Source organism: Chanodichthys erythropterus, chromosome 5 (genome assembly GCF_024489055.1).
Source record: "Chanodichthys erythropterus isolate Z2021 chromosome 5, ASM2448905v1, whole genome shotgun sequence".
NCBI lineage: Eukaryota > Metazoa > Chordata > Actinopteri > Cypriniformes > Xenocyprididae > Chanodichthys > Chanodichthys erythropterus.
The window spans coordinates 1,856,515-1,872,297 of NC_090225.1; the positions used below are offsets into that span (position 1 = coordinate 1,856,515).

A 15,783-nucleotide genomic window follows, 5' to 3' on the forward strand; every position below is an offset into this window, starting at 1 on the left:
GAAAGCAAGCAAGCATCTCACTACTGAAATGATCTAATAAAGTTTATTTTTAAAAATGTAACACGTTCCTCTTTGACTAGGAAATTAAACTTTTGATTAATTACTACCAGCTACATAATGGTTATTGAGTACTTCACAATATATTAAGTCTAGATGTCATGGAACATGCATACAATTCAGGCTGTATGAGAACCCACGGTCACCAAATACAGTTGGATGGAGGGGGGGAAAGCACAAAAAAAAGCTGTACAGTTATTCCTCAGAGCTTCAAATAAGCAAGAAGCCTCTTAAAAATCTCCAGCAATGTCACTTCCTCTCGCACATCAAGTCATTCGGAGTGAAATAGCGTGAGAACGCTATGCTTTCGCAAGTCTGGCGTCTTGCGTAACCTTTTTTGAATCTATCCTGATGTCGTCCAATCAGGATAAAGGGGCGGGGATTAACATTTAAATCATTTGGGCCAAATCGTTCCCACTTGGACGCTTTCCTTTCACACTCACACATTGCTGGAGAATACTTAGTGTTTCTTTCTCTTTTTTTTTTTTCATCCTCAAATCTCTTTCACAGAAAGAACATACATCCTGCGACATGAGAACAAATACAGCAATCTAAGGTATAAACAACCCCAAAATTAATATACTTAATAAAATAAAAAGACATTCAAGTACATTTAAGATTTTTGCTCAAATACAAAACTACATGAGAAAGCATTAAAATCAAATCTCAATAACGTCTTTAAAAAAAACAACCAAAACTGAAGTGCTGGGTCATTTTTTTCCCCGTACATATACAAGAGTGCGGTGACGGCTGCTTGGAGAACAGGTGCATCATGGGAAGCATTGTGAGTCTATTCGCTCTAGGTCCGTTTCTGTCGTGTGTGGCTCAAGCCACACGCTTCACCGTCCTCGTTTACCATCCGTCATCCCACAAATCCTGAGTCGCCACCTTCCCGAATCCCGGTGCGTGATCCGAGAGCATCGCAACCGCTTGCAAACAACAGTAGGGAGAAACAGGATCGCAGAGCGACTGTGTGTTTGCATTTGTTAAATAGAAATGTTTCCTCTGTCCGTGTTTACACAATGCTTTCTTTTTTAAAGAGTTTCTTCTTTTTCTTTTTTTTTATAAAATTGAATTATTTCTAGCGTGTAATCTCATCTGCACTGGACTGAGCACACAGAGTCTGTAGGTCGGGACGGGCCGGCGCTCTGCTTCAGTTGTGCTGCAGCGTGTTGGACTCTATAGGAGGGGCCGAATCGTACAGCGTGTCTGTGTCGTGAGTCGGCTCTCCGGCTAGTGTGCACGGGTTTGACAACGTCCCTGCGCCGCAGTCACAGAAAAACCTGCAGACAAACACATTCAATTAGTACACTATAAAAACTGTTTTCAACATTGATCATAATAGGAAATGTTGCTTGAGCAGCAAATCATCATATCAGAATGATTTTTGAAGGATCATGTGACACTGAAGACTGGAGTAATGATGCTGAAAATTCAGCTTTGATCACAGAAATAAATTAGTTTAAAATATATTCACATAGAAAACAGCCATTTTAAATTGTAATAATATTTTTGATCACGTAAATGCAGCCTTGATAAGAAGAGACAAATTTATATTCCCAAATTTACAATATCTATTATACAATATTGAGAATCATCGTTTTTCCCTTTTTTAATAAAAAATAAATCTCCAAATAATGTATACTGTCGAATACAAAAATATATACGACTCACTCTGTACTTTTTACTTATAAGATAATTAGCCCAAAAAATTTAATATAAAAAAATGTTTGGATCATATTTTATACAAAATGATTAATTTTTTTTAATTACCGGTAATTTCATTTTTAAACAATTTTAGATAATATTTTACACACACACACTAATATATATATATATATATATATATATATATATTTTTTTTTATATATATATATATATTTTTTTTTTTTTATATATATACACAACAGTTTTTTCTGGTTCTCGAATCTGATTGGCTGAGAGGTTTTTCCACCCTTTCAGTATGTCCCGGTAACCGTTTCACTGTTTGAATCGCTCTGAATCACATTCTCACAGCGAGTGTCATGGCAGACGAGCAAACCCACCATGTTTTTATAGATACTACTGTTATTTTGTAACAGAGATATGTGATTTATATGGAAACATATAGTGCCTATTTGAAAATTAGTTTAGACTCTTTCGGAGATGCGAGCTCCTGGCCGTCAGCGGCTGTTCAGCGCTCGAGTACCCGCCGAGAACAGCTTCATCTTGGCCAGTGCTTCAGGAATTTGCCGCTGTCTCTTATGTAGATAGTGTTTAAACGAGGTATAATTCATTTTAGGTATATCAAACAGGCAATCTTTGCTCTCATTAATCTATTACTTGTTCCAGAACTAATAGATTTGGCTTAAGGGCTATATTAAGTTTCATAACTTTACATTGAAATTAAATCCTGTACTAACTAGAGCACTGCTTTTGTACATTTGACTGAACTGTTTGCTTGTTTTTTTCCCCTATTTTCCTATTATACTGTTATAATGGCTATTGTTGTTCATTTAAATAATATTGTTCAATAAATAAATAACATGCAATATTTTTTGGTATTGAGAAAGTGTCTGTTAGTGATTTCGACTTCAGTGAAAGTTACATTAATACGCCATTAGATGGCAGCAAAGACTGTCTTTACGAGAGAGTCAGTCAGTCGCAAAGACTTTTATATTGAAATGGACTGAAGCAAGGACGTTGTTTTTACTTTAAACATCTTACGAGATGAAACTGATAACTGCATTGACTAGCGCGGTCATGGGAAATCCTCATATATATTAAAAGGACAAAGATATCGCTTTCCACAGCAAACATTCAAACTGATTTTGTGAATATGAATATAAGATTGATCTGAAGTAAATCAGCTAGATGCAGGTAAAACACTCGCTCAGGTGATCTCTCTCTCTCACATAATACTCTACACATTACAATGAGTTTCAATTAAGCGACTTAATTAATTACCTACGGCACCTATGGCCGAATCACAGCCGTGCTGATGTACAGCCATATTGCATGGCTACGAGTGTGATATTGCTCATATATCTTTCATAAATTATAATAAAAAGGGCCATTATATATTTTTTTAATTGTGACATTTGCTTGACACTTGCACATTTTCTCTCCAATTGTCATAATGCAAAAACATCAATAACAGTATTATTTTTTGGACAATGTTTTTTTTTTTTGTTTTTAAAAAAAGCATAAATTATTGGCAACAAATACCATCATGGTGTATACTTCCAAATGCACTTTATTACTCTTTTATACTTTTTTTTGTACTCCTTGTTCTCAGAAATGTCTTTTTTCCCCACATTAATGCAATTTTCTTCTATTAAAAAAAAAAAAAAAACTTAAGTCCTTAAAAATAGGCTTTATTTTCTTTAATGCAAAATATTTTTAGTAATAAATGCAAAGCAAACTCATAACATTTGGAGGGCATGACTGACCTATCATGTCTAATAAATTCTACGTCGTGCCCTTGATGGCATTTCTTGATGCAGTTCACACAGATGGCGTTGCGGTCTGTGGTGTTACAGGTGTGACACCTGCACGGAAAAACAGAGCAGTGAGAAAGCAGCCGCTGAAGTTACACGCATAGAGTTCAAATGGACATTCCTGAGGAGCGTTACCTGTAAAAATCGTGCATTGGATAGCTGGTGTAACTGGAAATCTTGTACAGGCACTGACCTCTGCTCACCGCTTTCTCAATGGCATCCTGATTGTTCATGATTTTGTTGTCTGTAAAGAAGATTAAAGGGGAACACGGTTCATTTCAAGTTCGTTAAAGTCAGCAAATTCAAAATGTTCTCAGTTTACCTTTCATTGTGACGTTGACGCCAGATGCAAGAAACAACCCACCGAAGCGGTTGTTGAAAATCTGATTGCCTTCTAATGTCGCCGTTGCATGATTTGTGATCTCAATACCTGCAAACAGCAATTTTTGCATATAATGAATATCTAATATGCATCTCATATCTGTGTGATTCTATGGAAAAGCATTTTCAGTTTTTAACAGTTCAGGTCAATTTCATTGTGTCATTTCAAGCTTCTCCACCGATAGCCGATTATTCAGAGCGATATCTGCCGATACCGATAATAATACTGATAGTTTGGGGGTTCTGCCTTTTATACCTTCTTTTAAATTAATAATAATAATATCATTATGATTAATAATTAATCATTATAATTTTAATTACTGTATTATATTTTGAAAGAAATGCAAATAAAAACACATTACTCAAATTAATATTAACACATTCTGAAATTCTGAAGATTTCTGAATGTTTTCAATTCATATTACTATTAATATTGAATATCTAACTGGTTTCTTAGCATTTTCTTTACAAAAAGCACAAATTCAGTGCATTTCCCTGCCCTCGTTTGATTGACAGGATATATCGGCCCTGACTATCGGCTGTTTTTAAACTATATTATTGGTTTTTAATGGCCAATACCGATTATTGGCCGATATATCGGTGCATCTCTAATAAATATTAATATATGCCCACACAAATCTGCAGAAAAAGACAAAAATGTTTACTATAGAAAATCATAATAACATGGCTGACAATCCTAACAAAACATAAGCGATATTTGTTTATCCACATGCTTCCTGTTCACTTGATGTCATCATTTGTTTTACATTTACAGAATAAATTAATGGCAATACAACAAATACTATCATGTATACTTCCAAATGCACTTACAAGTCATTTTGTACTCACTGTTCTTAGAAATGTTTCAAAGGGATGCACAGATATGAAAATTTTGGCCGATACCGATAATTCTTTATATTTGAAAGCCGATAACCCATATATTGGCCGATAAATCTAAATCCAATTTTTTTTTTATAATTTTTGAGAGCCTGATCACTAAAACTAAAGTCTCAGCATTAAAAGCCATGTCCCAAACACACAATTATAATGTTCTCATTATTATATTATATAATCTATATGACAGATTTGCGCTGCACATGTTGAATTTACTGTATTTTCCTTTTTGAAGTGATTTTCAATCATATTTCAAACAATTCAAAACCATCATGGTGAACAGTGCACATCTGAAGGGTCTCAGCTTGAGGAAATAATCCATTATTTATCGGCTTTAATATATCGGCCAGATTTTCTTATCAGACCGATAACGATAATATATTTCAGTATGGTACCGATATGATGGCCGATATATCGTGAAATGGATATAAATACAGAAATGGAAAAACCTTTTAAAATTAAATAAAAAGTTCAGTTGATGTTTAGAAAACACCTAATTATACACTTCTAAAAACTTCCTGGTAAAACAAATGACTTTACCAGCAGCAAATCCGTCGAATATCCTGTTCTTGCGCAGCACAGGGTGACTGTTAGTGCTAATGAGGACTCCCGCCTGGGCGTTCCTGAAGATATCGTTCTCTTCCAGCAACCCTACAACATTCAAATTCAACATCATGATGCTGAAGTGCACACACCTGCTCAGCAGATCCCATTATTTGCGTCTGATATAAGTGATTGTCAACTGTTCAGATCTGATTTGGGTGTCCCGTGGCGCTCTTAAGATTTCCAGAATATCTGCATTGGTTTCTTTTACGATGCCGTTGCATTGGGGAGCATTCGCTAAAAACAACTGCAATATGGAGGGGTTTGCAATACAGATGTCTTATTTACCGGGAGTGATTCTAGCGAACCGGCAGCTGGCATAAACACCCAGTGCTCTCATCTGTCCTTTCAGAGATAAAATGAAACAAACTGCTGATTCACTCGCTCCCTAGCGAGCATAGTTGTATATATTTAGATATAAAAAGCAATGTAGTGCAATCATTCAACAAGACATCATCAGCTCAATATGAGACCAACAAGATTTTAGGGCCGGAGTTGAACTGATCTTTCCGGCCCGGACACAAGCTGGGAACCTGCTCTGGCACTGTGTTGGTGGAAATTACATGAGACATAATGGAGCATGAACAAGACCATCACCTCGTCCTCCATTGAATATACAGATTCCTCCGTCCCTCCCGTCGTGGATCTTGTTCCTGCGGAGTGTGGGATTGCTGTCGGTCTTAATCCAAACCCCAGCCATGGCGTTGTCAAAGATCTCGTTGTCTTCAATAAAGCCTAAACCTGAGAAGAGATTCAGAGGATGCTTATTTTTCTGACCAAAACAGAAATATGAGCCTTTATATCAATCGAGACATCATACGGAAACATTACCTGAATTGTAAACAAGAATTCCTCCATTTTGTCCACCCCAGATCTTATTCCTCCTAATTTTGGGATTGCTGCCAGTTCTACAAAAAGAAAATTACATTTTTTGTCACTACTTTATATATATATATATAAAAAAAAAAAAAGAGCTTATCATGATCATAATCACAATTATTTTACTAATTTACTTTGGAAATATCATGCATTTATTAAAATTCTAAAACAAACTTATTTTAACAGTAAAACTTTGAAAATAAATATAAAAATAAAAATAATACAAATTTATATATATATATATATATATATATATATATATATATATATATATATATATATATATATATATAAATAAATATATATATAATAAGGATATAAAATTATAAATAAAATAAATTAGATAATTTTAATATGATTATATTCAATTAATATGACCGTGGTAAAATGATTGTGCCACATTGCGTTTTGCAATAACCACAATTGTGCAATAACACCAATTATAAATAAAAATCCGTTCCCTTATGTGTTTGTATTGTGTTTGTGGATGTGCAAATGTATGGTATAGCTCTATGTGAAGCGACCTTGAGCTATGGAAAGGCGCTATATAAATAAAAATAAATATAAATAATTAAAATAAAATAAAATAATTATTATTTTTTTTTTACAAAAATTCATTACATAAAAATACACACAACCACTACTTTTTTTGTTTTTTTACTTTTTACCACTTTTTTTTCTGTGTATTTTTATGTAATGAATTTTTGTAAAAAAAAAAAAAATAAATAAATAAAAAAAAATCTATTTTATTTATAGTTATTTATTTTATTTATATTTTATTTTTATTTATAATTGTTGTTATTGCACAATTGTGGTTATAGCAAAACGGAATGTGGTAAAAAAAAACATTTTACCACGGTCATATTAATTATTATCAATTATCTTATTTATATTAATTTAAGCCAAAATCATAAATGAAAATAACTGAAGTATCGCCCAGCCCAACATGATGGTTCTTGAAGTCTCTTAAACCTGAAAATGACGCCACTGACCTGATCTGAACTCCAGAGTACATGTGGTTATAGATGTCGTTGTCTTCTAGCACCCCGTGACCATTATCATAGAAATAAACGCCCACCTGCGACAAAAACACATTTAATGCATCACCTCAAGAACATCAAGAGACTTCGATCTGGAGTAGCCCATCCCAAATGCCACCCATGCGGTCAAGCTTATGCCAAGTTTGGACTTTTGAGCCATAAAATGCCAAATGGGAAACATTTGGAAGCAGGTCACACAGACTGAATGCAGATCGGAAGTGTACGCACCTGTTTTCCACTGTGTATCCTGTTTCTGCGGAGCACAGGTGTGCTGCCCGTGGTCACCCACACACCGGCCAGTGTGTTGCTGTACACCTCGTTCTCCTCGATCACACCCTGACCCTTCTCATGCTGTAAACCAGAGAGAGAGATGGGAAATCAGTCTACACTGATGATTTAGTGAACAACCTGGTTATTACGACTAGAAGAGGGTTGATGAAAATCTCAGTGGGACTTTTTACATCTAACAAAATAAGTTTGTGATTCTCTGAATTATAATGTGTCTTTTCGTCTGTTCTCTCACCACATAGATGCCTCCATGCTGTCCGTCGTGGATCTTGTTGTGCCGGACGATCGGGCAGCTGTTGGTCCGGATCTGGATTCCAGCTAAAGCGTTGCCATAGATGTCGTTCCCTTCGATGAGACCTCGGCCGTCGCCGAATATGTAAACACCACCCTGGTTGCCATTAAATATGGCGTTACCCCTGCGATTGATCGGACGAGAGGTTATCACTGTACAGATCCTGATATGATTAGACTGCAGAAGTCATATACTTGTCTATTAATCACCTGATCGTGGGGTCGCTGTTTGAGGTAATCCACACACCCGCAAAGTTGTTTGCATAGATCTTGTTCTCGATGAACTGGCCTCGGCCCTTCTCGTGCACGTAGATGCCGCCCGTCTGTCCGTGATGGATCTCGCAGCGCACTACTGTAGGGTTAGCATACGCCTTCACCTCGAAACCTGCTATCCGGTTCCTGTGGATGTTGCAGCTTTCAAAGTAGCCCTGCAGAGGGAGCCAGAGAGTCACGAAAACCAGACTCGCATCAGTGTTTTTGCCACGTTCAGAACTACATACTACTCTCACTTGTGCAGTATGCGGTGCAAGTATACAAGTTTTCTGTAAACTACAAAACAAAGATATTTTTAGCACAAAAAAAGGCAAAAATTAACAGTTTAACATGGTTATTGTTTTATATACCATTTAAAACAATAGTATGTGGAATGCAGTATATACTTTATAGCGTGTAATTTAGAATGCGAAAATAAAAATAATTAAAACTAATTAGAAATACTAAAAAAACTAATAAAAATGACAAACGCAAATAACAAATACATAAACTAAAATTTAAGTGAAAACTAAAAATGTAAATAAAAATCCAATAAATCCTATAATAGTATATAAATAATAACTAAAATAAGATAAAATTTAAGTAAAAACTGAAAATATAAAATAAAAGCCAATTCAAAATATTAATGAATAATATATAGCATATAAATAACTAAAATAACAAAAAAGGAATACATTTTATTAATCGAAAATTAATAAAATCACTATTAAACATTTTCAAAATATAAGTCTGTGTTACGTAATATATGTGTGTGTTCTGTATGTGTTTAAGAAAAAAAATATATTTATATATAAAATATTTATATTTATATGTAATCTAAAATATATTTAAATAACAGAAAATATAAAATAAAAGCCAATTCAAATTAGTATATAAATAACTAAAATACCAAAAAAAAAAATTTCATTAATTGAAAATAGAGGTAAAATATAAATATTAGATGATAATTTTTTAAAAATGTTTTCTTGTCAACTAACTGAAATAAAATAAGTTGAAGTACCAAAATTAAAAAAAATATATATATAAATAAAGAAATTGACAAAGCACATAAACTACTAATAACAGCAGGAAAACTAAAAATAAAAGGAAAACTTAAAAAATATATACATTTAAATTATATTAATAAATAATGTAATAGTATATAATTAAGACTAAAATGTTAATTCTGAATATCCCTCATGACTCTATGGGCCGATTTCACAGTCAGGGCTTAGGCTAAGCCAGGATTAATCCTTATTTCAGTTAGGGTATTTAAGTAGATTTTATAAACATACCCTAGACAAAAAACATTACTGGTGTACATCTTGAGACAAAACAATGGCAGTGACATATTTTAATATATGTCAGTGCAAGCTGCTTTCAGTTAAAAAACCTCAAACATGCATTTTAGTCTGGAACTAGCGTAAGCCTTGTCTGTGAAACCGGGGGTATATGTTTAATATCAGTCCATGGATGATTAAGAGAAAACACAACCACTAAGACTTTTAACTCTCAGACACAAACAGTGTGCAGAGACACAAAGCGTTTTTACCATGCCATGGTCAAACGTGAACACCCCGACATCTCTGCCGTGATGGATGTGGTTCCGTCTGATGATGGGATTGCCGTGGTTTTTCACCCAGATCCCTGCTAGAGCATTATTGGATATCTCGTTGTCTTCGTAAATGCCCTGCAGAGCAAACAGAGAGTGATTCATCTGCTACAGAGGACCAATCTGACGGTATACCGGGGACAGAGCTTCATATTACCTGCGCATGGTCCGTGATATAGAGCCCTACATTCTCACAGTCACTGATGTTACAGTGTTTGATGGTGGGTGACGCTCCCTGGCCACTGACACACACCGCAGAGCCCACTGCACACAGATAACACACGGCCGTTAGCATCACAAACTCAACAGAAGGGATTCAGAAATACAAACGCAATTCAAAAATCTCTAAATACACATGATTTGAGGTCATATGCATGTTTGTTTACTCAGGAAAAGCAATTAATAAGCAGTGCAGTGGACAAATCGTGCTGATTTAAATACCTAACCACAATTATGAGCCATAATGACGATGATTTACGTCTGGACATTCACTATTAAGCACTACAACAAACATGCAATATATTATTATGAGTAGTGGTAGTAGTAAGTAAAACTGCACGATTAATCAATCTCAATTCAAACACCCATGCGATTTTATTCCTAAAGATTCAGCTATGTCTATTAAACCTTTGACAAGTATGATCACACCGATTCAGATCTGCGTTGGCGCTGCTGCTGACCCAGAGAGAGCAGTTGTCATGTATGAGTATGAAACAACTTCACAAACAGTCTTTTCAACCACACAGTTTCATTATTGGTGTGTTACAATCATTCAAATGATCACAAATGGGGTAAAAGTTTATACACTGATGTCTACTGTAGCGATCAAAATAGAGTATATTAACTTTTTGAAAGTAACTTGATGCTTCAAATACAGATTGTATCAATTACACCATTACACCAGTAGGTGGAGACAAGAGAATGTATTTGTCATTGAATCACTCAATCACGAGATTTGTTCCAAAACACTGATTCATCCAGTAAGAAAACAAGGAGTCTTTATGAGTGAGTCTTTGAATCATTCACTCAACCGTTTTTTAAAAAAAGACTGAATTTAAATAAAATATATTTTAAATAGTCTTCAGCAATTGACATTTTGTCAGAAACTCTAGTAAATTAAGTTTTGTTTTAGTGGTCTATTCAGAATCGTGGGAGAATCGGGATTTCTATTTTAAAAAAAAAAAATAGTGATTTTCAATTTACCCATAATCATGCAGCTCTAGTAGTATGTTGTATGCACATTGCCCAATTTCTATATCCCAATTATTGTTAATGTAATTCATTTTTCCAGGACCTCATTGCTTCTACCTTCAGTTAAACTGCTAAAAGTGATTGTAAATTAATTGCCTAAATTATTACATTATTTGCTAACTGCATTCTTTAAATTGTAAGGTTGACATGCATTCTCTGTAAAGCTGCTTTGAAACGATATGTATCGTGAAAAGCGCTATAAAAATAAATGTGAATTTAATGTTTTAAAGACATAAATTATACATTCTTGTAGATACAGCACTATTTACCCTTGTGCTGTTCCACATCCTTAAAACCTTTGTTCAACTTCGGAACAGAAATTAAGATCTTTTTGATGAACTACCACTTTCAAGCCCCAGAAAAGAAGTAAAGACATCATTAAAGTACTCCATGTGACTCCAGTGGTTTAACCTCAGTTTTATGAAGAGACATGAGTGCTTTGTTTGCGCAAAAATAAATAAATAACGACTTTATTCCACAATATCTAGTGATGGGCGATTTCAAAACACTGAGATCTTTATGAATCTTTTGTTTTGAATCAGTGATTCAGAGCGTGTACCAAACTGCCAAAGTCATGTGATTTCAGGCTTCGTTACGTCATAAGTGTTTCGGAATTTCAATGGTTCACCACTGGGGGGCGTGACTTTGGCAGTTTGATACACGCTCCGAACCACTGATTCGAAATAAAAGATTCGTAAAGCTCCATGAAGCAGTGTTTTGAAATTGCCCATCACTAGATATTGTTGAATAAAGTTATTTGTTTTTTTTTTAACGCACAAAAATTATTCTCGTCACTTCATAACATTAATGTTGAACCACTGTTGTCACATGATCTGTTTTAGATATGTTTTTAGTTGCTTTCTGGGCACTCAAAGTGTTAATTATCTGCACTGAGCCATCGGATTTGATCAAAAATATCTTAATTTGTGTTCTGAAGATGAACGAAGACCTTACAGGTGTGGAACGACATGAGGGTGAGTAATTCATTTTTGGATCAACTAACCCTTTAACTGTTAATTTTTGCTCATTGTATGTTTTCTTGCTTTCCGAGAAGCTTTCAAGTAAGAGTTTCATTGTGCTTATGTACAGGGTACAGCATACTATGACGTTACTAAAACCTTAATATAAAATGGAGAGAAAAGAAAGCAAGCTGTGGCTACCTGTGCAGGTACTGCGGATGATGCAGTGGTCAATGATGGGGCTGCAGTTGACGGTGATCTCCAGGCAGTGATGAGCGTTGTGATGTTGAGCTGATTTGTCATCAGGATTGAACTGCAACAGATGCAAATGCACATCTCACAAAAACACCTTTTTGTTTTCCCGTGCATGAAGAACATACAGGTTTGGAACGACATGAACGTGAGTAAATGATTACAGGATTTTCATATTTAGGTCAATGAAGAAACTCACCTTTATTGTCATATATCCTACATACGCATCCTCTGACCCCTCCATGAACACAAACGTTGAATCTCTAGTGTTCTCGATGATGACTTTATCCGCTACTTTCCCTGGAGCTGCAAAAGCACATGTAAGATTAATATTTTAATCATTTTTAAGAAAATAATTTTTATATTCAGGGAGGATGCATTAAATTGATCAAAACGACAGTAAAAACATGTTAAAGAAGATTTCTATTTTAAATAAATGTTTTTAAACTTTCTATTTATGAAAGAATCTCAAAAAAATTCAGTTTCCACAAACATATGAAGCATTTTCAACATTGATAATAATCATAAATGTTTCTTGAGCAGCAAATTAGCATATTAGAATGATTTCTGAAGGATCATGTGACACTGAAGACTGGAGTAATGATGCTGAAAATTCAGTTTACAATATATTCCCATACAAAAATTATAAATTGTAATAATATTTCATACTGTTTTTACTGTATTAAATAAATGAAGCCTTGGTGAGCAGAAGAGACTTCTTTCAAGAAGATTATTGACACCAAACTTTTGAACAGAAAATATATTCTCATACCAGCACCAATCATCGTGATGGGCGACTCGATGTAGATCCATTCATCTGTGTAGATGCCAGAGTGGACAAATATCAAACCGTCAAAGTGGGCTTCCTGAACCCCTCCCAGAGCGTCTTCAATGGTGTCATAATACTGAGGAAAGAGTTGCAAAATTACAAAAATCTTTCAGACTCGAAATTACAAAATAAAGACTGAGACACATTTGAAGCAGCTGAAGCAACTCCTAGCACTGAATATTAAAGAGGCGATATGTAGAATTCAGAAACCCTTGATATTAGCGACACCGGTGGCCGTTAGGTGAAGTGCAGTCAGCAACTCCCTGATGCTTGATGCTTAACAATAATGAATAATCAAACCATATAATGCATCTACAGAACTCACCAGCATGTTTTCTCGTCCCTTGTATCTGGCCGGGTTACTGTAGAAATGTTCTGCGAAGCCAGGCTTCACATGAGCACCTTTATACTGCAAACACAAAGGTCAGCGATCCGTCAGTCAGTAATATGCTCTCATAAAGCTCACTGATGAAACTAATGACATGTCAAGATCTCCCTAATTATCACATTACGACACCATCTGTCCGCTTTAGGGTTTAGGGGGAAAAAAGACTAAATCACTCATTTCTCAGATTAGTACTCTTATGCTTGCTCTGAGGCTATTAAATACACAATACACAAGCACTCGCAGTCAAATGAGAATGACAAAAATAGCTCGTATAATAGTAAAAGGACAGAGAGAGCATGGAAAAAAAGCTCTAAATACTAATTTATGATTTTTAGCATCATAAATGGGGATCAGTACCAGTTGCTGGAAGCTCTCCTTCCAGGGATTGGGCTGTTCATACTCCTCTGGGTTGATCTGGTAGAACTTTCCAGACTCGGGGTGCATCATGGGACGTGTGTACTCGAAAACCTCCATGTAGAGTCTCTTCCTGCAGACCAGATTAGATCAAGAATCAAGATCAATGACCCGTACAAAAACACTACACAAAAAGTTTCAGTATAGATGGGTTTGATATAGATCAATTTTTAGAACCATTTGAATGCCAATATGTTTTAAATGATTTTTCTAGTCATAAAGTATGTTTGCAAGCTTTTTAATTAATAAAATTTGATCAAAAAAAAAAAATAAAAAATTATCCTAAGATAGGAACCCCTAGAAGGTTCGAAAACTTTTTTTTCTCTCTAAACATTTTTAATCTTTTTGGCTAAAAAGGCTGATTTGTTGATTGAGAAACCCAAAATCACACATACATTTTAGTCCAAATACCTAACTTACCAGAGGATGGGGTCGTTGGCTAATTCACTAAATCGTTTACACACGCAGGCCGCTCGACAAAGGTCCTGCTCCAACAGATAGGAGAAGATTTTTAGGACCACCTCGTCCGGAAGCTTGACCTGCAGGTACTGCTCCGCCGGGGTGACTGGAGCAGAAGAGAACCAGCGTTAATGGAAAGTCATCTAAAGCTGATATCAACTGTAGGCAACATCATGTCTAATGTCCATTACCAGGCAAATCTTGTGATTTTCCCGACACTCTGGCACGTTTTGCCCGATGCCCAAAGTTTTCTGTTGTTGACGTGGAAGCACCCTTTGAACAAGAAGAGTTTGCATCTGTTAGTTATGGCACATACAAAACACATTCATGCTCAACTCTTTTTATTTCATGCGGAAAAACCGGAAGGGAATCACAGTCTTAAAAACGGAATTAACAGTATAATGTGGAATGTATAATTTCCGCGATCACAGAATCGCAGAATCCATTCATAAAAACGGAATTTACTATATAACGCGTAATATCACGGAATTTGATGAATCAATTAAAAGCAGGTCAGTGCACTTAAATTAAATTGCGATACAGACTAGTGTCTGTGAATATTAAACCGCAAAAAGACTATTTAAACATGAGTCCTGCATGCCTGTATTTCATGCAGAAAACCCAAAGGGAATCACGGAATCCAGTCGGAATTAACAGTATAATGTGGAATGGAATGGAATTTGACAGATTTTGGATGAATTAATAAAAAGTAGGGCTGAATCGCGATATGGACAAGTGTCTGTGAATATTAAAGCGAAAAATAAAAACATTCCACAAGGTCCTTTTATTGTTAAAAAAAAGAAAAAAAAAAAAAAAAAAGAAAAAGTTTTATGAATTAAATTGGTTAGACACGTTTTATTACTAAAACCATTAAAATAATTAAAATTAAAATCGAAAACAGTTGTAGAACCTTCATTATAACTAATTATTGTAATTAGACATGCTTTTTGATTAATAAAGATTATTTTAACCATAAAAACAAAAACAAAAAAATGGAATTTGGGAAAAAATAAAACATTGCATTAAAACTGGTGTTATCTTTTCAGCCTAAATTAATATTGCAGACAATTTTTATGCATACTAGGCATGTGACGGTACCAAATTTTCATGTTGCGATTAATTGATGAAGCTTTTATCACGGTATACGGTATTATCACGATATTAAAATAAGTTGCAAAACCATTTTTGTCATAGTTTAACAGGCTTAAGAACTCTTTTTGTAATAAAACAAAACAACTCTGAAATTTTCAAACACATTAAAATGCAAAAACTAGGCTATAAAGAACAACAGATAACACTATTTAATGCATTAACTAAGATTGAGCAATAGCTACATTTGTTACAGAAAGTGTTATTTTTTGTTAATCTTAGTTTATAAACACAACTGATCATTGTTAGGTTTATCTCAGGTCCATTAAATAAGTTATTTTGATTTTAGTAATGTTATTAATTAAC

At 34.7% G+C, this 15,783-nt stretch overlaps 1 protein-coding gene across 1 annotated transcript in view; it reads right to left on the reverse strand.

Annotated features, from left to right (window-relative positions):
- Positions 1-33: 33 nt before the first annotated feature.
- Positions 34-15,783, reverse strand: part of fbxo11a (F-box protein 11a) — a 36,459-nt gene continuing 20,709 nt past the window's right edge. The window contains exons 3-22 of the mRNA XM_067385616.1: positions 14,520-14,601; positions 14,290-14,434; positions 13,813-13,942; positions 13,393-13,476; positions 13,011-13,143; positions 12,438-12,544; positions 12,188-12,299; positions 9,934-10,040; positions 9,717-9,854; positions 8,123-8,340; positions 7,857-8,037; positions 7,562-7,684; positions 7,286-7,371; positions 6,246-6,322; positions 6,012-6,155; positions 5,352-5,462; positions 3,859-3,966; positions 3,672-3,780; positions 3,489-3,587; positions 34-1,340 (exon numbers count right to left, since the gene is read on the reverse strand). Coding sequence (XP_067241717.1) covers positions 1,211-1,340; positions 3,489-3,587; positions 3,672-3,780; positions 3,859-3,966; positions 5,352-5,462; positions 6,012-6,155; positions 6,246-6,322; positions 7,286-7,371; positions 7,562-7,684; positions 7,857-8,037; positions 8,123-8,340; positions 9,717-9,854; positions 9,934-10,040; positions 12,188-12,299; positions 12,438-12,544; positions 13,011-13,143; positions 13,393-13,476; positions 13,813-13,942; positions 14,290-14,434; positions 14,520-14,601 — 2,424 coding nt within the window. The 3' untranslated portion in view covers positions 34-1,210. The remainder of the gene's footprint in view (positions 1,341-3,488; positions 3,588-3,671; positions 3,781-3,858; positions 3,967-5,351; positions 5,463-6,011; positions 6,156-6,245; positions 6,323-7,285; positions 7,372-7,561; positions 7,685-7,856; positions 8,038-8,122; positions 8,341-9,716; positions 9,855-9,933; positions 10,041-12,187; positions 12,300-12,437; positions 12,545-13,010; positions 13,144-13,392; positions 13,477-13,812; positions 13,943-14,289; positions 14,435-14,519; positions 14,602-15,783) is intronic.